At 40.0% G+C, this 22,314-nt stretch overlaps 1 protein-coding gene across 2 annotated transcripts in view; it reads left to right on the forward strand.

Annotated features, from left to right (window-relative positions):
• DIP2B (disco interacting protein 2 homolog B) overlaps nt 1-22,314 on the forward strand; it is a 200,785-nt gene that overhangs the window by 139,861 nt on the left and 38,610 nt on the right. For both annotated transcript variants that reach the window (XM_032210327.1, XM_032210328.1), the window contains exons 5-14: nt 2,387-2,599; nt 6,563-6,712; nt 12,861-12,980; nt 13,999-14,196; nt 15,631-15,722; nt 15,925-16,035; nt 16,837-16,960; nt 17,875-17,984; nt 18,869-18,971; nt 20,485-20,549. In XM_032210327.1, coding sequence (XP_032066218.1) covers nt 2,387-2,599; nt 6,563-6,712; nt 12,861-12,980; nt 13,999-14,196; nt 15,631-15,722; nt 15,925-16,035; nt 16,837-16,960; nt 17,875-17,984; nt 18,869-18,971; nt 20,485-20,549 — 1,286 coding nt within the window. The remainder of the gene's footprint in view (nt 1-2,386; nt 2,600-6,562; nt 6,713-12,860; nt 12,981-13,998; nt 14,197-15,630; nt 15,723-15,924; nt 16,036-16,836; nt 16,961-17,874; nt 17,985-18,868; nt 18,972-20,484; nt 20,550-22,314) is intronic.

A 22,314-nucleotide genomic window follows, 5' to 3' on the forward strand; every position in this document is an offset into this window, starting at 1 on the left:
ACCATTCCCTAGGCAGCACCTGTTCGCCTGGTCTCCCAAGGTCATTCCCTCATACCATTACATTATCTGGGAAATTAGTCTTATTTCTGATGCCAGTGCATGTGCCCAATGTTTTGACCTCCTGAAACCTTTATTATCTTAGTAGTAATAATATTTTAATAGTGGCATCCTCTTTTTGGCTTTTTTTTTTTTGTCAAATGAGATTTGTTCAGGTTGCTGGGCAAGAGCGATGGTGGCGAAATAGTTAGAATGCAGTACTACAGGCTACTTCTGCTGACTGTTGGCTGCCAGAATTTGGTTGTTCGATTCCGACTGGCTCAAAGTTAACTGATCCTTCCATCCTTCCGAGATCGGTAAAATGAGGACTCAGTTTGTTGGGGGCAATATGCTCCGTAAACTGCTTAGAGAGGGCTGTAAAGCACTGTGAAGTGGTATATAAGTCTAAGTGCTATTGCTGGCAATATTAATATTATATATTATTAATATATATTAATATTATTGCATCAGATTCCTATTAAGAGAGACTTTTTACTAATAGCTGGATTTTGTTGTTGAGTTTTCTTTCTTTCTTTTTCTTTTTCATTCTTTTGTCTTTCTTTTTTTTTGTTCAACAACTTGTTTCAGTTGTCACATGACACTGATAATATGTTGCTTGCCTTAATACTTTTCACATACGATTTGATATATTCTTGGTCTGAGATTCAGCAATAACTTTACGTGGGTACTTTCTGGATTATTTTTATCAAAGAAATTTGCAAGAACTTAGCTGAATATGAAAATCCCAACAAGTTCATACTGACAATTCAACATTTCTCATTTTATACTTTAAAAAAACCTGCATATTTTCATTCAACTTTTTTTCAGTGGGAAGAGCTGTAGTTTAGTAGAACACGGTATTTCATGTGTAAAATTTGCTCTTTAGTTCCTGATGTTTAGGTTCAAGTACCTGAAAAATATGAGTTTGTGCCATTCGGAAGAGATGTGTGGATGGATCAGTTGAGGTGCCTTATTATAAGGCAGTAGTCATACATTCCAGCTCTATAGAGCAAGCAGGATAGTCACCATTACCTCATCTCTGTTCTGGGTGAAGGTGATAGGAAGATTGTTTTAAATTTACATGTGCACAGATAATTACCTTCCTCTTTAGGCTCCTGATTACATTACTCTTGCTTCTCTAGTTTTTAAATGTTTATAATGATTGACAGAGAAAAAAGAAAAAAAAATAGGTCTGGAATAGAGAAAAGTAGCAAGTAAACAGATGAGAAAAATCATAAATCTTTTTTGCAGTTGCTTTCAATATCATGGTGAGAGGGCTGAGATGAAAAAAGCTCAGGCTTCCCATCTTTGTCAAGAATGCATCAGGATCAAAATAATAATATCTGGGGTGTGTGTGTGTGTGATTTTTTTTATTCAACAGGGGACAGAAAAAAGATGTCTGGCTTTCTTTTCTTTGGCTCAAATGACTGCCACCTTAAAATTCTCAGTTTGTATGTGACAATGAGATTATTGATGTATTGACGGGCCAGTTGTGACATATTTACATGCAGAAATATATGCATACAGTAGAATCTCTTGTCATGAATGCTTCTGATCACGACCAAATTAGGTTTTGACCAAAAAAATCACATTTTTTTCCGCAGCCGATTTTCTCTTCCACGCTAATTTTTTTTATCAGCGCCAAATTTCCAAAATTAGGTTCCGGTTATGACCAAATCGGGTTGTGACCAAAGTTATGGAACGAATTATGGTCATGACCAGAGATTCTACTATACTTTTGTGTGAAAGATTACACAGTTACATAGATTAACAGATTGAATATTCCTAAATATTAATCATACTGCATAGATAGTTGAATACTACAGTACTGATGTTGTTGGTTTTTTGTGTAAAAAAAATGGAATGGAAGGGAGGAATTCTTCAACATGTACATCTTCAATATGTAAAAAAAGTTTTACTTTTTCTGTGTTCATCTGCAAATCAATAATTATAGACCATACGAAATTTCCCAGAATGGGAATTGCCAAACAAATGTTCAGATATGGGTTGATTCTGATGTTTTCCATTTCAGAATTGTTAAGGATTGGGGAAAACTGCAGCCAGGTTCCATAGCATGCAATTTGCAGGGTGATAACTGCAGGGCTATTTTACCTGGAGAGTTTGGTGTATGGATATTTTTCTGGTGGGGTTTCAACAATTTTACTTGCTTTTCCTTTGCGGCAAGGAACAAAGCTGGCCCAAGTTGGTGGGCTTGCTAATAGCTTCCTTCCATCTTGACCCATGCTTAGTGCGCTCTGCATTGGGTGGTACGGAGCCTTTGCCAGTGTTTCCTCGGTTGCAAACAGAGCATGTTAAGTGGAGTGTGCTTCCCTTTTCTGATCCCACACAGACACATCTTCTGCCTCCGAGGATGAAGGTTCGCTCAGGCGCCAGGCTGCCCTATCTGCTGCATTGCATCAGAGCTTACAGAATGCTGAGTCATGGATCAACCGATCTATTCAGGGGTCATCCACATCTTCATCAGCATCTTCTACACTATCCCATGGAGAAGGCAAAGGGACCAGTGGGTCACTAGCTGATGTATTTGCCAATACTCGAATAGGTAGGAGCTGGGGGGTGGGAAATATTTATTTTTCTGTAAAGCTTTAGAAATCTCCCCAATGTCAAAGCTCAAATTATTTTCAAACGTTTTCTAGAAGTCTGGCAAAGTTAAGCATGATTTTGGAGAAAGGACTCCATTGGAAGAGAGAGAGAGAGAAAGGGAGAAGCCTTTTGTCATAATCACCATGAAACATTTGCACAGCAGCCTGGCTTTTTTTAAAAAATGCCACTGGTGTTTCTGATGCTTGGAGCTGCTTTTTATAGTCGGTCATTTCACTTCCAAGCCAGCAGAAGAGAGTATAATAATCCACATGTTCACTTAATCAGTCAGAGGCATTGCCCTTTTTAAAAAATCTATCAGACAAATGCCACAATGAGATTTGCCTATGATGAGATCTTGGGGAGAAAAAAGTCAACTTTATCACTCTTATCACCAGGAAGAAATTTTATACCTCTCTAGTGACTGAGTCCTAGTATACAAAACAGGGGGCTTTTTTGTTGTTGTTACTGATCTCCGCTCTTTCTAAGAAGGAGAGTTGGAAATGGCCCACCTGTCTTGAGTAAAGTTTTTTTACATTGCTTTTGGGGACCCTGAACCATAGACTCTGAGCTCCTTAGAATAGCCCCATGGTGAGATAGGCAGCTAATAAATTTAACAAACAAATACATTTTCCCCAGCTCAAGTAGTACATATTTATTGAGGCATGTATAGATTTGGATACCCCAGGCTCAGTTTTTTGACGCTCTGAGGTGCTCCCTGCCGCTGGTGCTGCTGTGTGAAATTTTGTAGGGTCTGTTTGGCTCCATCATATGTGTTTCTGTATTAACGTGTCCCAAACAATATTGTTGCATCTCAGGGGGTGCCTGTGTCTTTGTGTGCTGTCTGCTTTGGCTTAATTGATTTCAGACAAGCATTGTATAAATACTTGGTGTCTCTTAATTGCTGCATTTTATTTCTTTCAACCTATATGTTGCTGCTGTCTTTCTTTCTTTCTTTCTTCTTTCTTTCTTTCTTTCTTTCTTTCTTTCTTTCTTTCTTTCTTTCTTTCTTTCTTTCTTTCTGGGATGTGACTCATTTTCTAAAATGGAAAACCTTTGTGGGGGGTGGGGGTGTACCTATTTAAAAGTCCATCACCATAAATCACACTTTCTTCAAATAAAGAGATTCTCATTAAAATGTTCCTTCAAATTGGAACTCATGGCTATTCAGTTGTTGAATAACTGATGTCAAATTGATGTTATAAAATGCACCTTTTTTCTTTTGTACGAAACGTGTTAGGAATATTAAGAACAGCTAATGAACAGCGAAGTTTCCAGTAATAACATTGCATTTTGATATTAAAAAAATAGTAATATTTGTAGCTCAAGAGTTACACTGCTGAGTTCTTGGTATTCTCTGAACTTAGCGGTTTGCTTGTAATCATTTCATTACCCAACCAGGTACTGTAACATTATATATGCTGCATACAAATGACAGAAAGCCGCACACTCAGTCGCACTGATGATATTATCTAGTTGAGTAATTAAATGTCTGCAAGCAAACAAAAAAGCTCAGAACTAAGAACTGCTCAATACAGAGACAGATACTAGTCATCGGCTATAAATATAAGAACATTCTAAAATGTTAGGGCATTTTCACATTTATAAAAGACAGCCATAGTTAGCCTCAAAACAACAGAACCTAATTTGATTGATAAATACAACTCTCAGAGACCAGTGGTTTAGAAGAACAGAAACTGATTGATCATGCACTTGCTCACTATTTTGAAAACATTTCAAGCGGTAAAAATCCCATTTTGGCTTGATGTGTTTCTAGGTCTGAAGTATAATGTTATATATGTATAAATGCTTGTTCTTGGAAGTATCACGTTGCTAGATCTGAACTTCTGAATCCTTTCTGAAAGCTTGTTTTCATACTGTTTTGGTGGCCATGTGCCAAATTCAGCACAGATTTGACCAAAACTGAATTCAGTGGGTGTTAGTAACAGCAGCAGCAAATATGAAGCTATTTCCCCACAGACCAACATTATCTGATTAAACACTGAGTTTCTTTCTTCTAACCATTGCACACAAGTGAGAACTTGACTCTTGAACAAAACTGAAGTAGAGGCTATTAGTGAACACTTTTGAAAGATGGGCTAAAAGGACTGGCATTAGTTAAATGAGTGCAACAGTGAAAATCTGACTCTGTTTGAAAGCAGAATGATGTTTCTATTTTATATTTATGTATTGGAGAGGAACTGTTTGCTGTCCTTCAATATCTAAATGAAAATATGCATCCGCATTTAGAAGTCCAAAACAATTCAACATTAAAATGTAGAAAGCAATTCAGCAAGGTACATATAATACACGTTCTGTCCATCTAGTTCAGGGGTGGGTTCCTGCCAGTTCTAACCTCTTCTATAGAAGAGGTTCCACAAATCTACAGTGCCGCTTAGAACCGGTTTCAGCTCCCTCCCCCCACCCGTCCGCACATCATCAAGATAAAGAGCGAGAGGAGGAATTCTGGGAGTTGAAGTCCGCAAGTCTTAAAGCTGTCAAGTTTGAACAACCCTGGGGTTTCTTTTCTAAAGGGTTAGGGGTGCAGGGGTCTTGTAACTTGACAGCTTTAAGACTTGTGTGCTTCAAATGCCAGAGTTCCTGAGTCAACATTTTGGTTGCTAAGCAAGAGCATTGTTAAGTGAGTTTCACCACATTTTACAAGTTGGCCATGCCCACCCAGTCATATGACTGCCAAGCCACTTCCACTCGGCCACATGGCTGGCAAGCCACTCCCACAAAGCAGGCCACACCTACAGAAAAGGTTCTAAAAATTTTTGTAACCCATCATTGATCTAGTTGTATACGTTTCGTGACTAATAACATTGGTGAGCATAACATTCATTAACACAGTGAATTGTGTACAAGCTTTTAATTTGTGTGGCTTATGATAAATGCATGGATATAAATGAACTTGTATTCTTTGTATATACCAGTGCTGTAATCAGAATATGCTTCCTACAGAAATTGAATATTTGGCTTCTAATGCTTATGTAATCTATTGTAATACTATATAGAGAAATGTAATCTGTATAAGTATTAGTAGTGTATATTTTTTCTTGTGTTCAATCACATCCATTTCTTAGAGATTGCCTCGAAATGTCCCTGCAGTTTTCTTGTCAAGGTTTTTCTGAAGCCTTTTGCCCTTGAGTCCTTCCAAGGGCTGAGAGGAAGTGACTGGCTTAAGGTCACCCAGCTGGCTCTCAGCAGTGTAATAGAAACAATGATATTGCAATTCAGTAGAAAGCAACAGAATGATATAAAAGTGTGGAGAGGCTTTGCAGTAACCCAGTATAGAATTATTTTAGTCAGTAGTGTCAATATCATTGTTTTTGTTGCAATTTAGAAACTTAATGAAAATCTGTATGTTTGTAAAAGAATTCAGTTTAAGTTTTTCCTATTACATGCAGTTATCTAGATGAAGTGTAGAGGTTATATGACCTTTTCCCAACACACATTTGCTGAGTTATATTCTAAACAATCTGAAACAATCCTACAGTTCATAATAGTAGTTACATGGACAAAAATTCTATTCTTGCCCTTAGGTACAATTCTTACCTAGGCAAAAGAATACATTCGATATGATGGTGTAGTGTACTTTTTTCCTGTCTCTTGGATATTGCAGTGGACACCTTAAATCAAATCCAGATAGTCCCTTTAACCTTCGAAAAGAGGCAATGTGATCTGTTGGTTACCAAAGCAGACATGTGAATTGGCATGTATAATCAAATGGAAAGTAAAAATGAACCTTAATATGCATCATGTTCTCTCTCCTTTGTGGGTTATTGTCAAGATAATTGAACAAAAAACATATGCCCTTGCATCAGAGAAGGGAAGAATTGTGAAGGTAATCAGTTTCCTCTTGAGTCATCTTGTAACAAGAAGTAATCAGAATCTGACTTTTCTCCCTTGATCCTCTTTTCAGAGAATTTTTCAGTTCCCCCGGATGTTACTGCAACTACCTCCACACCTGCCTCTTCTGCACGCCCGTCTGCTATTGACCTTCCTCCATCGGGAATAGTGAAGGGCATGCACAAATCATCCAACCGGTCCAGCCTTATGGACACAGCTGATGGTACATCTGCAGAACCACAATGCTGCATTGTCCCCCCACAAATAAAATTTAAGCAGGAATCAGGCGATTTAATGTCACAGAATTCTGAAAGGATAACATATGGGAGTTTGCGACTCAAATGGGGCAGCAAGGGGTTCCCGGTAACATGGAATCCTTAGTTCCATCCTTTGTTGCTTCTATGCAAAAATAACTATGTGTATTTAAGAAAAAAACTTCTGTTATTTAGTTTAACTTTCCACCCTCCCAGACTTGACAGCCGCCATGGTCTATGAGTAGGTTAATTACCTGGAATAGCATCACAAGGATGGTTTGATATGTCTTACGATGGAAGATTCCATGTCTGCAAAGAAAAGGCTTGCGGTTTTCAAAATAGTCCCAACTAAACTCATGAACAGAACAGTTAGCCCTGTATAACCACCAACATTTATGTTGCTAGGATAGGCAGGAAATGTTGAGATAAGTCTCAATCAAATTTTCCTTGGTAAGGTGAACGGGGAAAAAAACACACAAACAAGTATGTAATTTTGTAAAAAACAAAATTGGTTTGCCTAGGTTCTTGAAGTGGGTGCTAAATGACATTCTTCAGATTTGAGCAGCAACAAAGAAAAAAAGGAAGATGGTTTCGGAATAGCCAAAATCAACCAAGCCACAAATCTTATTTAAATTTCTGACACAGTAGGTAATATTCATTAGTAGTATTTTGCTTTCTATTCAGAATCTTATTAAATCCCCAGGTAGGAGGTACACTGAGAGGTTATATTTTGTAATCATTTCTGCAGACATAATACTTTGATACATCTTTTATGGAATGAAAGATTATTCTTTTTACAGGCAAAACAAAATTCTTCGGATGAATATCAGGCAAATGCATTACCAAAGACTTGAATTATGTTGGCACTTCTTTACATTTTATTTCATACTTCTTTGGTTATACGACAAGCTGAGTTATCTATTTCTCCAGCCTTTTTTAGAAGAATAAGCTGCTGGACCCTTTGTCAAATATTTCAGAGACACATGACCGCTGCTTATAATTAATAAGCCTAAGCAGGGGTGGGATTCAGCTGGTTTGGACTGGTTCAGGCGAACCGGTAGTTCCAGTGAGCATTCTGTCCTATATTTCCTTTGTTTGAAGCCCAGCTGAGCAGATTGCTGTGTCTCAGCTGTTTTACTCACTGGGGCCGTGGAAAAAGATAAGATTTAGTGCTGATTTCAAATGCAATGGACATGCCCTTTGCGGGCCAAAGCAAACTGGTTGTTACACCAGTTGAATCCCACCACTGACCCTAAATCTGAACGCATGGAAATCCAGGCCTGACAGTTGGAACTCTAGAGAAGGATAGTTCCTCCTCCAGAGTGTTCACTCCTTAAGAATGAAATAGCCATAGGCACGCACACACTGTAGTTTGGCACATGGGGAAAGGACCCTCCATGAGCTAGGTAAAAACATTAAAGCAACTCCACTTGTCATTATAGTACATCTATTAAAAATCTAACAGAGGAATCAGAAAAAAGAAAAGTTGCTATTTAAAATAAAGCATAGAAAACTTGCTAACTAAAACGATCAAGTGCAATTATTCCTTGAGGATATTTTGGAGGTTGACACTTCACAGCAGGATCTGGCCCTGATCGTTCACCAGCTGCTTGAAGTCAATGCAAGTTCACCAACAGCAGGTTTTCCTTTGAGGTGGCAAAATAGATAGGTAGATATGGAATAACTTACACAGAGGAAATTTCACAATGACAAATGTTCAGATATTTGATTCATCTAGATCCTATGCAGCACTGAATTCTGTCACACTAGAATGTTTTTGTGCTTTTCAAAGAACTGATGATCAAGTCCTTATGCAGTTTTTCAGTTTGTGATTTAGTAACCCAAATTTGGGATGTTGCACTGCTCACCTTTCCCAGAAATTGCAAATATCTTCACTGCCGCAACTGGGGTCAGCCTTTCAGTTTATGTGTGAGCAGAATATATTTGTTCTTTAAACTCCTCTCTGGTTACTCTAGACCCGGGATGGCAAACCGATGGCACACGTGCCACAGGTGGCACGTGGAGCCATTAGCAGGGCACGCGAGGCGTTGCTCTGTCAGCCGGCCAGCATGCATGGGCGCGCTGGCCAACTGAATTCAGCCTTTTTTAAAGATATTTTTCGCCCTCCCCAGGCTTCAGAGGCTTTATAGGAGCCTGGGGAGGGCGAAAAGAGCCTCCGCCCTGGAGGCCCTCCAGAGGCTTCAGGAGCTTCCCTGAAGCCTCCGGAGCGCAAAAAACCGCCCCTATGGGCAAACCGGAAGTTCGGAACAGACTTCCGGTTTGCTCATAGGATCGGTTTAAGCCCTCTGGAGGCTTCAGGGACCTTCAGGAGGCTTTCCTGAAGCTTCCAGAGAACTAAAAACCACCCTACGAGCAAACCGGAAATCACTGAAGGTCCCTGAAGTCTCCAGAGAGCCTCTGGGAGCGGGCGCGGGAGGGGCTGTTTTCGCCCTCCTTAGGCTCCTATAAAGCCTCTGGAGCCTGGGGAGGGCGAAAAAAGCATGGAAAAATGCGGGGGAGTGCCTCTCATGCGTGCATGCGCACTGGGGGTGTGTCGCACATTGCATTATGGGTGCGGCATGCCCTTGCACGACCCCCCTGCGCTCCCCCCCTTATGGCACGCGAGCCCAAAAAGGTTCGCCATTGCTGCCCTAGACAGTTCTTGCAGTTGTCAAAAATATAATTTATGCCCAGAGATTTTCCTTTTCTATTCTTTCCTGCTACTCTATTGTACTGCTTTGATTTTGTATTCCTTGGAAGAGCCAAAACCTGCTGTCTGATTTGTCATGTTGTCCCACTGTGTGGAAATCCTGTTGCTGCTTATAAGTCAATATATCTGGGAATTGGACAAAATACACTTCTTTGATACGACTTAGAAATATATGGTTGGAATAATCACGTAACTGTCACTTTTATTGTGTTTTCTGAAGAAGAAGAATAAAATGAGCTGTATTATGGATCTCTGTCCATTGTTCATTACCAAATAATGGCTATAGGAGTAAAAGATTTAAGAAAGTAAACCTGGCATATAAGGAATGAAATTGTGTTTCTAAATGAAATTGGAAAAGTTTTCTTTTCTTTTCTTTAAAGAATTAGTCCTGTGTAGTAGAGTATAAATTGGATTTGTTGAACAATTTCTTGGATGGATTCTGAACTTCAGAGCCCCTGCCTTTTTAATATTGGAGAGTCCCATATTGTGTTTTCTTTGCAGTTGTAGTTTGTATTAACATGTGTGTAAAACAAGTATGTTACTTGTGCAATATCAGCTGCTACCACTGAAACCAAAGGCTGATTTTTTTCCCCAGTTCTTAACTCTGCACCTAAATTCCCACAGGATTTCTTGTTTTGTTTTGTGAGATCTCTGCTTGTCATAGCATCGCTCTTTTCGCCCTTGCTCTGTTTCTGTTTTAAGCAACTGAATTTGCTTTAGAAACAAATTTTGCAGTCAAAAAAAGATAGCTGATTTCACATGTGTTAATTGAACATATTTGTTAGAAAATTTGGATTGCTCATTTTGAGGTCAAAAGTACAAAACCAAAGCAACTGCTTTATATGTTTTACTCCTAGAGCCATGTGTGGTATTTAACAAAGGGTTTTTGATATTATTCATTTATTGAACTAGTTCCATCTCTAGAGAAGTGAATTTGTCCTACTTTCCAGAGCAACTGCTTTCCATGTTTTTAAAAAAATGTATAATTGTTAAGTGTCCTACTTTATATGTGAAACGCCTGTTCTGGTGGAGTTTGCCTACTTAAAGATTGGGGTGGGGGAACCCTACATTATTGTAGCTGTAGGACTTTTGTTACAAGTAATCCTTGGTTAATAATGGTAATTGGGACCCAGAATTTCTGTCACAGCATGTTAAGCAGCATGTTATGTGACCACATTGCTTAGAGATGGAAATCCTAGCAGTCCCTGTTGCCATCATTAATCGAATCTCGCTGGTCATTAAGTAAAGATCCAACCTGATTCTAGCCATTCCTGGCTTGATTCCCCCCCCCCCCCAGATCCAAGGCTCAGTAAGGGTCTGCTTCCTCTTGAACTCCCCACCAGCTATATTTGCACACCCAATATTTGCCCTTTTGACTGCCCTGCGAAGTGATACTCCTCAGTTTTATGTACGAGGAGGTGCTGAGGTAACGTTCAACAGGAACCTTTATTGCGAACCGCACTAACAGTAACTTCAGAACACGCGCACTGGACAGCGCCGCCTGACAGCTATTTATACTGATAGCTGTCAGGCGGGCGACCAATGGGGTGGCCGCAATTCTCCCGCCGGCTGGCAGCCGTACCAGGACCAATCAGCCTCTTGCAAGGTGTGGCTTGGCTGCCGGCTGCGTCGGAGGGACGCAACACCCCTTCCCCCCGGATAGCGCATGCGTAGTTTACACTGGGGCTGAAACAGAGAGGCCTATGGCTTTCAACAGCTGCCACCACCCCTGGGCCTCTACTTTAGAACCACCCATCATCACTACTGAGAAGTGCCATCTCAATCCTCCTGCTGCAGCTAGCTACCAAGGGGCCACAATGCAAAACCCCAGCCGCGCCGCCAACCTGCACTCCACTGGGTTTTGAGCTCAGCTTACCTTCTTCATTGTCCTCCTCCCACCACTGACAGGCATGCCTGGCCTGGCCCTATGCAAAGCAGTTGGTGGCCATGCCATGCTTTCTTCCTGATGCCATGTGGCATCACAATGCTTCGTAAAGATTGTGAAACATCCCATTTATAACAGGGATGTCAAACTCAAGGCCCGTGGGCCAGATCTGACCCGCAGAGTGCTTAGATCTGGCCCGTGCCCCCCCCTGTAAATAGCAAAGGACCGGCCCGTGGTGTCACTGCCAGTGAAAACAGACCTCGGGAGGGCTGTGTGCGGCCCTCCCGAGCTTCTTTTTCACTGGCAGCGGGATGCAAGACGATGCCCCCTCCCCGGCCAGCCTCCCCCACCCACGAAGGTCAAACACAATCCTGATGAAGCTGTCAATTAAATTGAGTTTGACACCCCTGGTTTATAACAACTTATAAAAATTGTATACATTTTGAGACCTGGGTGAACATGCCAATTGTTCAGTACTGTTGTATCTTTGAATGGTTGCTGAACAAATGAGCATTAAGCAAGAATTGCCTGTATTTATGATAGGCTGTTCATGCTTTGGAAATGATTCAGAAGAAGTGCTTCAGACCATGAGCACATCTGTGTACTATTCACTGAAGCAGCTTAATTTTTTTCATGCCTTCCACTGAAACCTGAAAAAAAGAAACCAGATACTATAGGTCTACGTTTGCTCATATTTGATATATTTCTGGTAAACTGAACTCATTTCCTATACTGTAGGTGTCCCTGTAAATAGCAGAGTCTCTACTGAAATCCAGCAGCTACTGGGGAAAAAAAAGATTCTGCTGCTTTAAGGAACCCTCTAAGGTGACTGTTAAAGCAGAGGCACTTTTTTTCTCACATTCATGCAGAATCCTGAAAAAAATGAGGGTTCTTTAATGAATAGCAGAATTGTGCTATGCAATGATTTTTGAAGTATGTAAAGCCTTTGAAGATAATTGTCTAGCTTTTAATAAGTCTCCAGTTGTCCTTGCACCCTCTGGTGGCCATATCTTAAGGCATTATTAGCAAATTACCCTTGAGTGCAGCTGTATCCATTCAACCAAACATTTCTGATCAGTTAGGAATTGAGGTCTGAAAAGTATTGATAAATGCCATGTTTTTTGCCCTAGCAGAAACAGAAGGTATCTTATGATAACATCCACCGTAAGACATAATAAACCTATATATCCTGTGTGATGCCAATATTAAGGGTAGATTTGGAAAGCAGAAAAATAATCAAGTATTAGAGAAAATCTTCTGAAATATTCAGTTTACGTTTGGGCTTCATCCCAAATCCCAATATCTTTACATATCAGAAAGATTATGTAATTTCTCTAAAATTACAATTACCCATATTTTACAATGGCTCTCATTTCTAAATTTGCAAAAATCTAGATGGCAACAACACTGGAGTTCTTTTGTCAAGTGGTCAGTCAGGTTTTTGTAGCCCAGATACTATAGGTCTACGTTTGCTCATATTTGATGTATTTCTGATAAACTGAACTCATTTCCTATACTGTAGGTGTCCCTGTAAATAGCAGAGTCTCTACTAAAATCCAGCAGCTACTTAATACTCTGAAGCGACCTAAACGGCCACCTCTGAAGGAGTTCTTTGTGGATGATTTCGAAGAAATTGTGGAAGGTATATGGATTGGGCATCTTTCCATGGACTGTATAGTGTGGCTGTTATCATATATCAGTGCATCTTAATCTCTTTTTTTCCTCACTTGTGCATGTTTACTTTAAATCTTAAAGTCCATTAATTAATTAAAAGTCTTTTTCTTGGCCAAATGTTGAGAAAAATTTATGCGATAACCATCTCGGATCAACAGAACACTCAACAAACGACTAGGGGCACATGGAATACAAGGCTGTTGATTCCAATGCCAAGTTTATTTAAAAGGGTGTTTAGTAGAAGGTATGCCTTCATGGACAGATGTAATATTACCCTATAAAAATATTCATATAGAATATTCTTTGAAGGTTAAATTCCTTGATTTAAAATTACCTGATATGTTGGGGGTGGGGTGTTTGGATTTTAATAAAACACATTTTGTCTCCTCTTGCTTTTTTATTAATATAGTTATTTCTTTGTTCCTTATTCCATCATCTACTCCCACTTCATAATTTTCTGCCCTGTTGCTCTATATAAGGAATAGTTTCTCTTTATTTCTAAAAATTACAATCTTTGCTTCCCTAAAAGCCAGACAGTTTGTCCTCATTTTTCTTGCCCTCTTCTATCTTTGGTGTATTTTTTAAAATTTAAGTCCGATTTCTAATCTGTCAGATTGAGAGTTAAAATTTTCTGGTTATGAATTTAAACCTTGCTATACAATATAATTATACAGTAGCAGAAACCAGTAATAGTAGGTTCCTACCAAATGCATTTGGATTAACAATATGGTTTTCTAGGTTTGAAAGCACACGGATTTCTATCTCCTATTGTGAGACGTTTTTCCTTAGCAACAAATATATTCAAATTGCCTTGACCTTTAACAATAGTTTTGAAAACCCTAATTATTAGAACCATTGGAGGGGAAGAGTGGGGAATCCTTTGCATCGCTAATACGGGGAGATGTAGAGTTTATTAGCATTTTTTAGAACATTGTTCTATTTTGTGAATGGTTTTAACATTTGATTGGATGATGTTTTCTTTGTAGTTCCACAGCCAGATCCTAATCAGCCCAGGCCTGAAGGGCGTCAGATGACACCTGTGAAGGGAGAACCCTTGGGTGTAGTTTGCAATTGGCCTCCTGCTTTAGAAGCAGCTCTGCAACGCTGGGGAACAACACAGGCCAAGTGCCCTTGTTTGACAGCCTTGGATGTCTCTGGAAAACCCGTCTACACATTGACGTATGGTGAGTTTCATTAGCTCGATAGTCTTCATGTTTTACCGTGCATATCTCTATATTGAGCCACGGTGGCACAGTGGTTAGAATGCAGTACTGCAGGCTACTTCTGCTGACTGCAATTTGGCAGTTCGAATCTCACCAGGTTCAAGGTTGACTCCACCTTCCATGCTTCCAAGGTCAGTAAAATGAGGACTCAGATTGTTGGGGAAAATATGCTGACTCTATAAACCGCTTAGAGAGGGCTTAAAGCACTCTGAAGCGGTATATAAGCCTAAGTGCTATTGATATCTCTTTGAGTTTATCTGTTTGCTTGATGCATTAAGCAGTTAATTGATGAAGTAGTGTTTTGCTAATCTGCATTCATTCTGCCCTGCATGGACATTAGGCTTTTGTCTAATATATACAGCATATATCGATTATATATAGCTATAGTATATAGTTACATCTATGACACCATAGCACAAATTGTGTATTAAGTTTCACCAAGTAGTCAGCAAATCAATACAGATTGGATACATTAAAAGAAAAAACAGGTAATCCAAAGTAATGAGAACACTGTTAGTATTCTGTTTTGTAAATTTCAATTGTGATAAGTTTAGATTTTATTTGGGGTATAGCAAAAACATGTATGTTTGTGTATCATTGGGTATAGAGCTACCTTCTGCTCTATAGCAAGTAAAGCCTCATTTGGGATGGTCAGCAGCTATTACTCTCTGGCTGGCATTACAGGGAAGAGCACAATGCTAGGGAAAGAAGCGCCTTACATGTGTTTTGTTGCTCAGAGTTAGTGCCATTCTGCAGGATATATTCTTGCCTCTCTTGGCTCTCAACCCCGATTTTATTCACAGGACAACTCAATTTATTTCATTAAGTTTGTCATCTGAGGCATTTATCTTTTTGGGCCAAAGTGAATGGCAGTTAAGGTCACTTAGCCTTTTCAGTGGTCTAAACCTGAACCATTCTGTGGGTGCTCCTTTTTATGGTGCCTAAGATATCATTTTTTCTCATGCATTTATAGCAATAGCACTTAGACTTATATACCGCTTCACAGTGCTTTACAGCCCTCTCTAAGCAGTTTACAGAGTCAGCTTATTGCCCCCAACACTCTGGGTCTTCATTTTACCGACCTCCGAAGGATGGAAGGCTGAGTCAGCCTTGAGCCTGGTGAGATTCGAACTGCCAAATTGCAGTCAGCTGGCGGTTAACAGAAATAGCCTGCAATACTTCACTCTTAACCACTGCACCACCGTGGCTCTTTATCAGGATTTAGCTGCTGAATTTAAATTTTTGGGACCCTTTTCCCCTTCATACTGCAAACCGAGTCAGATACCATGGTTGAAATATGAATGTACCTCTTTGATAAATAATAAATATTATGTATGTATATAATGCTGTTACTAATGCCACAAATGTGTTGTTTGCTTTTTCTCTTTATTCCAGGCAAGCTGTGGAGCAGAAGCCTTAAGTTGGCATATACACTATTGAACAAGCTGGGCACCAAAAACGAACCTGTATTGAAACCCGGAGACAGGGTAAGATGCTTTACCTTCTAACTCACACTTCTTATGATAAGCAAGAGTGATCAATCAGATGTACAGGTAGTTCTCACTTAACAGTAATCGGGAATACAATTTTCATTGCTAAGTGAAGCAGTTGTACCTGTTAAAAGTAATGGTCAAAACACTAATGCTGTTTTCCCTTCTTTCTCTAACGGACTATTTTTTTGAATCACAGGTAGCCCTTGTTTATCCCAATAATGACCCTGTCATGTTCATGGTGGCATTCTATGGCTGTTTGCTGGCTGAAGTCCTGCCAGTGCCGATAGAGGTGCCTCTAACCCGAAAGGTAATAGTGGTTGATCATAGAGGTGTCATAAGCCGTGAGTGCAAATAAGAAACAAACAAGTTGTTGCTCTTAGATGCACTTACATTCTTGAGGTTTCTACCAGTTGCTCCTTTGCTAAATTCCCAGGATTGCAAAGAGATGTTCATTTCACAGCTATTATATGGACAAACTCACAAAACCATTGTATCTTTCTCTGTATGCTCATTGTGCATGCAGATATAGTGTAAAATAGGAGAAGAATCTCAGAATTAGGCACTTTGCTAAAATAAAATAGTGGAGACACTGGTGTCTATTCGTCATTCCATTGAGTTTTATAGCACAGTAGTCACATAAGGGAAGGGTAGATCCTTCGGTTGCTGAAAAGCTCTGTTGTTATGTTTTAAACATTATTGTGCTTGTTTAAAGTTTGACATTTTTACATTTTTCAATTTTGATAAAATTAAGATTGAATAGTGAAAAAAGTAGAGTATTCCATAGCTATGTTAATTGTTATGCCAAAAGAACACATTTATTTAATTTGAACAATAGTCTGAAAATCACCTTTAATTGAAACTTCTTTTCTTATTAAAGAGATTGCAATTCAGATTACAAGTTGTGTTTAATAAAGAGTCAAATGTTAGGCAATTTTATGCTTTTCGACAATTGATTATTCTCAAACCACTGCCTGGATATGTGCATTTACTCTGTCACAATGTTACTATCCATTTACTAATACTTTACTAAAATATAAGTTTTGTGTGGTTAAAAGTGACACTGGTTACTAGTCTGCAAATCATAGTTGTCCCCTTTCTTTTTCTTTAGGATGCTGGTGGCCAGCAGATTGGCTTTCTACTGGGTAGTTGTGGCATTGCTTTGGCCCTCACCACTGAAGTTTGCCTGAAAGGACTCCCCAAAACACAAAATGGAGAAATTGTGCAATTCAAGGGTTTGTTATGTTTACAATGTTTTTTTAATATTTTTTAAAAGTAATGAAAATGGTTGCCTACATCTACTTCTCCACCAGTTGTAGAGTAGAATAGAATAAAATAGAATTCTTTCTTGGCCAAGCGTGATTGAACACACAAGGAATTTGTCTCTGGTGCATATGTTCTCAGTGTGGAATAAATAATGTAATTGACCTAAATATAGTTAATTGTAAGTGTACTTGGCATAATCAGGTTATGAATTTAACTATCACAAAAATATATAGCATCTGTCATTCCTCTAGTAGAGGAATCATTAGATTGTTAGGGTGCAAAAATTAGAATTATCTACTGTATACGCCTGCTGTTGAATCCACCAACCACAGTATCTTTCATAATGGAAATGAACTAGAAACACATGGTCTTGTTTTGTCACTTTGAACACAGAATAGTGAAGCTCTAAATAGCTTACACATTGAGTATCACTTCATGCTATGAAAATAATATGGTCTGCTTATTTTTTTCTCAGTTTCACATATTTGTAAACAGCTGGTGCATAGCAACTTCATCTGATACAATTATGGAAAAATAGCCAAAAAAAAAAAAAGAAGATTTTCATTAGCACAATTATTTCTGTGCAAAGAGAGTTTCTGAGAAATCTGCCTGTCTTCTGAGACAGCCCTAATTTCATCATTCTTTTTGTGGTTCACAGTAATCTGTACTCTGTCTATGTATTGTATACATAGTGTCTGTATGTATCATTATCGCCTGTTTTCCTTTAAATTAACTTTTCCTGAGGATTAGACATTGAGAAAACGGGGGAACTGAATTTGTGGTAGCAAGCTGCTTCTGAATGAGCCAAATCCCCATGATTTGCACTGTAAGTGCAACCCTAACAACTCGTGGCCTAAAGTTTGGGTTTCTTTTTTGGTTCTAGGTTGGCCAAGGCTCAAGTGGGTGGTTACAGATTCCAAGTACCTCTCCAAAACACCAAAGGATTGGCAGCCCAACATTTCAAATGCAGGGACTGAGCCAGCTTATATTGAGGTAAGGTAAAGGTAAAGGTTCCCTTTGCACATGCGTGCTAGTCGTTCCCGACTCTAGGGGGCACTACTCATCTCCATTTCAAAGCTGAAGAGCCAGCATCCGAAGACATCTCTGTGGTCATGTGGCTGGCACCAAAGGTGGTCCCTATTTTTTTACATGCATTTTTACATATATTGCGGTATATAGGTGCAAATGGGATTTGACAAAATGAAATATATTACAATTATTAATACCTTTAGGTCATTGCAAATATTTCATGCACCAGGCATGTCCTCTTTTTCTTGAAAATGTTTGCTTTAAGATTAATTTAGATTTTGTTCACAATCTCAGCCAATGTCTTATAGGGATTTAACAAACGTGACACAAATATTTAAGTAGTGAAAACACACTTCATCTGGAACAAGGAGGCAGAATTATTGAACACCTCCTCAGTATTTAGCATGTTTAAAATCAAGGATTCCAGTATAGCAGCATTTTGGTGTGCCTTATCTGATTTGGGTTTTATGGCGAATGTTATCATTTGCTGAACTAGGAGCTAACTTTACAGTGCAAGTAAACATTCTACACTTATAGCAGATTCTGTCTGCCTATTTTTTTTATCCGGTAGATCTTTTTTGGTGTGCCAAGAATTGCAGAAACCTACGTCACAAATTTCCCACATTTATTTAGAATGAAGATGATGTAAGGGAAGAAAATCCAGGCTTACATTTTTTTGCATTGTGATCAACACTGAGTGCTTTTGTAGATGGACTCCACTACACAAACACACAAGCGTGGTCATGAAAAGAGAGAAAGACCAAATGACTGCATCTTTATGAATCATGATGTAGTGATTCCTGATAGAGGAAGTTTAATTGACGATGTTAATATACTTTTTTTTTCAGTATAAAACCAGCAAGGAGGGGAGCGTGATGGGTGTAACTGTGTCCCGAATTGCTCTCTTGTCTCATTGTCAGGCTCTGTCTCAGGCATGCAACTATTCGGAAGGTGAGCCCTATGATACTTCTCATACTACATGCGAGGCTAAATAATTTCCCTTACTAGACAAAAAAAATGGGTGGTTGGGGGGTAGCATATAAAGTGAATGGATAATTTTTCAATATAGGTTTGGATATATAGATATATGTAACATCAGCATAGCTCTTTTCTGCATAATCAGATATCGGTATAAATTATTCTAGGAAACAGTTTGGGGCTGATAGTAATAGCCACTTTTATTTTGATAGATAAGGATATTTTCTTCTCTCTAGACATATTACTTACCTGCCTCTTTCATTTCAAGCGTGCTGAATTTAAAAAGAACCATATTGAAGTGCCATCACTGAAAAATTCAAAGAAATTAAAATAAAATGTATTATTTATAAATGAAATACTGTTTTAACCTTTTTTGGTTGGAATGCCAGAGATGTTTATTGCTATTGTAATTGCAGGGCAATATGTGAATTTTTTGCCTTTCTTCAATATCCCCCAGAATCACTCAATAATGAGATGGGCAGCATATAAATCAATCAATCAATCAATCAAACAAACAAACAAACAAACAAACAAACAAACAAAGAAATAAATATCTGCCAGATGAACATATACAAGCTTTCCTGGTTCCTGATTGTCATTTTCACTGTGGATTATATTTTTTATGTATCCTGCCTTTATTATTTTTATAAATAACTGAAACCAGCGAACCTATCCAAAAACCCCTCCTTCTCCTCTTTTCCCCACAACAACCCTGGGAGCTGAGAGAGGGAGAGAGACTGGCCCAAAGTCACACAACTGGCTTTCATGGCTAAGGTGGAACTAGAACTCACGGTCTTCCATTTTGTAGCCTGATGGCTAGGCCAGTGATGGCGAACCTTTTCGGCACCGAGTGCCAAAAAGGTCGCGGGGAAATGACGCATGCACTCAACGCACACTCGTCGGGGCCGCGCTCAGGAAAAGCCGAACTTCTGGTTTCTGGCGTGCATGCGCACCCAACAATCAGCTGGCTGGTGCACATGCGCACACCGCTTTTTGGCACTGCCACACATGCAAAGGACAACTGATCGTCGCATGTGTGTGCTTGCCAGAAACCCAGAAGACAAACAGGCAAGGCCACGCGTGCCCGGCAACATGGCTTTGCATGCCACTTTAGGCACACATGCCATAGGTTTGCCATCACAGCACTAGTCCAAATTTGCTAATGTCCCACTGAAATATTTATTGCAGCTATACAGTTACATCGGTTTCTGTGCTGATTCACAATGATGCCAAAATAAAAATTAATTCATGGTGAAGTCACAATGCAGGTGCTCTCTCTCTCTTGCATCACTTACTCAATCTTTGTCCCCTTCATTGAATGCCAATGAGTGGCTAATACCAGATCATAACCTAGGTTTCTTGTAGATATTGAAACCAAAGACAACTATAGGCTTTTTAATTTTTCTTCTGATAAAAAGAACCCAATTTTTGCAGCAGATTTGTGTATTTTGAATTTCAACATTAAGTATTGTTACATTTATTTTAGGTGAAACGCTAGTGAATGTTCTGGATTTTAAAAAGGATGCAGGACTGTGGCACAGCATGCTAACGGTGAGTCGGCCTTATAAGGGTATTATCTGGATTCCTTTCAGTCTGGTTTCAGGCCTGGTTACAGCACGGAAACTGCTTTGGTCACGCTGATCGATGATCTCTGGCGAGCCAGGGATAGGGGTCATTCCTCCATCCTAGTGCTAGTTGACCTCTCAGCGGCCTTCGATACCATCGACCATGGTATCCTTCTGCGACGGTTGTGGGAGGTGGGAGTGGGAGGCACCGTTCTTCGGTGGTTCTCCTCCTACCTCTCGGACAGGTCGCAGTAGGTGTTGGTCGGAGGGCAGAGATCGACCCCTAGGCCCCTCAATTATGGGGTGCCGCAGGGTTCGGTCCTGTCCCCCCTCCTATTTAACATCTACATGAAGCCGCTGGGTGAGATCATACGCCGGCACGGGATTAAATATCATCAATATGCGGACGATACACAATTGTATCTGTCCGCTCCGTGCCAACTCAGTGAAGCAGTAGAAGTGATGTGTCGGTGCCTGGAGGCTGTCAGGGTCTGGATGGGAACGAATAAGCTTGCGCTCAATCCTGACAAGACTGAGTGGCTATTGATGCTCCCTCCCAAGGATGGTCCAGCTATTCCATCTCTTAGCCTGGGGGGTGAAATTATATGCCCCTCAGAGAGGGTTCGCAATTTGGGAGTCCTCCTGGATCCGCAGCTGACACTTGAACATCATTTGTCGGCTGTGAGCAGGGGCGCCTTTGCCCAGGTTCGCCTGGTGCACCAATTGCGACCCTATCTGGACCGGGAGGCCCTTCGGATAGTCACTCACGCCCTCGTCACCTCAAGACTGGATTACTGTAACATGCTCTACATGGGGCTGCCCCTGAAGAGTGTTTGAAGACTTCAGCTAGTCCAGAATGCAGCTGCGCGAGCGATTGTGGGTGCACCTAGGTACACCCATGTTACACCTATCCTCCGCAAACTGCACTGACTTCCCATTGGTCTCCGGACACGCTTCAAGGTGCTAGTCGTTACTTTTAAAGCCCTACATGGTATCGGACCTGGCTACCTGAGAGGCTGCCTCCTGCCAATCACCTCCCAGAGACCTATTAGATCGCATAGACTAGTCCTCCTCTGGATTCCATCTGCCGGCCAATGTCGGCTGGCGACCCCCCGGGGGAGGGCCTTCTCTGTAGCTTCTCCGGCCCTATGGAACGATCTCCCCATTGAGATCCGGACCCTTACTACCCTTCCGGCCTTCCGCAAAGTGACCAAGACCTGGCTGTTCCGGCAGGACTGGGGCTGTTGAATTGTCCAGCCCCATTCTAAGTTATGAATGTTGTTGAATTTTTTAAATTGTTGTTTTTTATTTCTTGTATTCCCCTTCCCTTCTTATTTGTAAGCCGCCCTGAGTCTTCCGAGAATGGGCGGCATACAAGCTAAATAAATTCAATTCAATTCAATTCAATTTTAACAATGCCACTAAAACTAGGCTTAGTGTTAAAAATGACGGAGTCTTTAAAAATGGCATGATCATGGTCTGATGAACAGTTGAAAAGGGATCTTGTAATTAATGTTTTCACTTAGAATAAGAGATGGACAACCTTTTGGTGACCATAACACCATTTAACTTTTCTTTTTGAGAAGGTGGTAGCTCCAGAGGGATCAACCTGGAGCTACATCATATATGTGGGAAAGGGCTGAGATGTCTATTTTGGTGAGATTCCATTATAGTATTCATGTGTTTCCCTGCTCAAAATGTCACAAATTATTTTGATTGCTGACGGATAAGTAGTTCCTCCACCAAATGGT

Source organism: Thamnophis elegans, chromosome 2, assembly GCF_009769535.1.
Source record: "Thamnophis elegans isolate rThaEle1 chromosome 2, rThaEle1.pri, whole genome shotgun sequence".
Classification (NCBI taxonomy): Eukaryota; Metazoa; Chordata; class Lepidosauria; order Squamata; family Colubridae; genus Thamnophis; species Thamnophis elegans.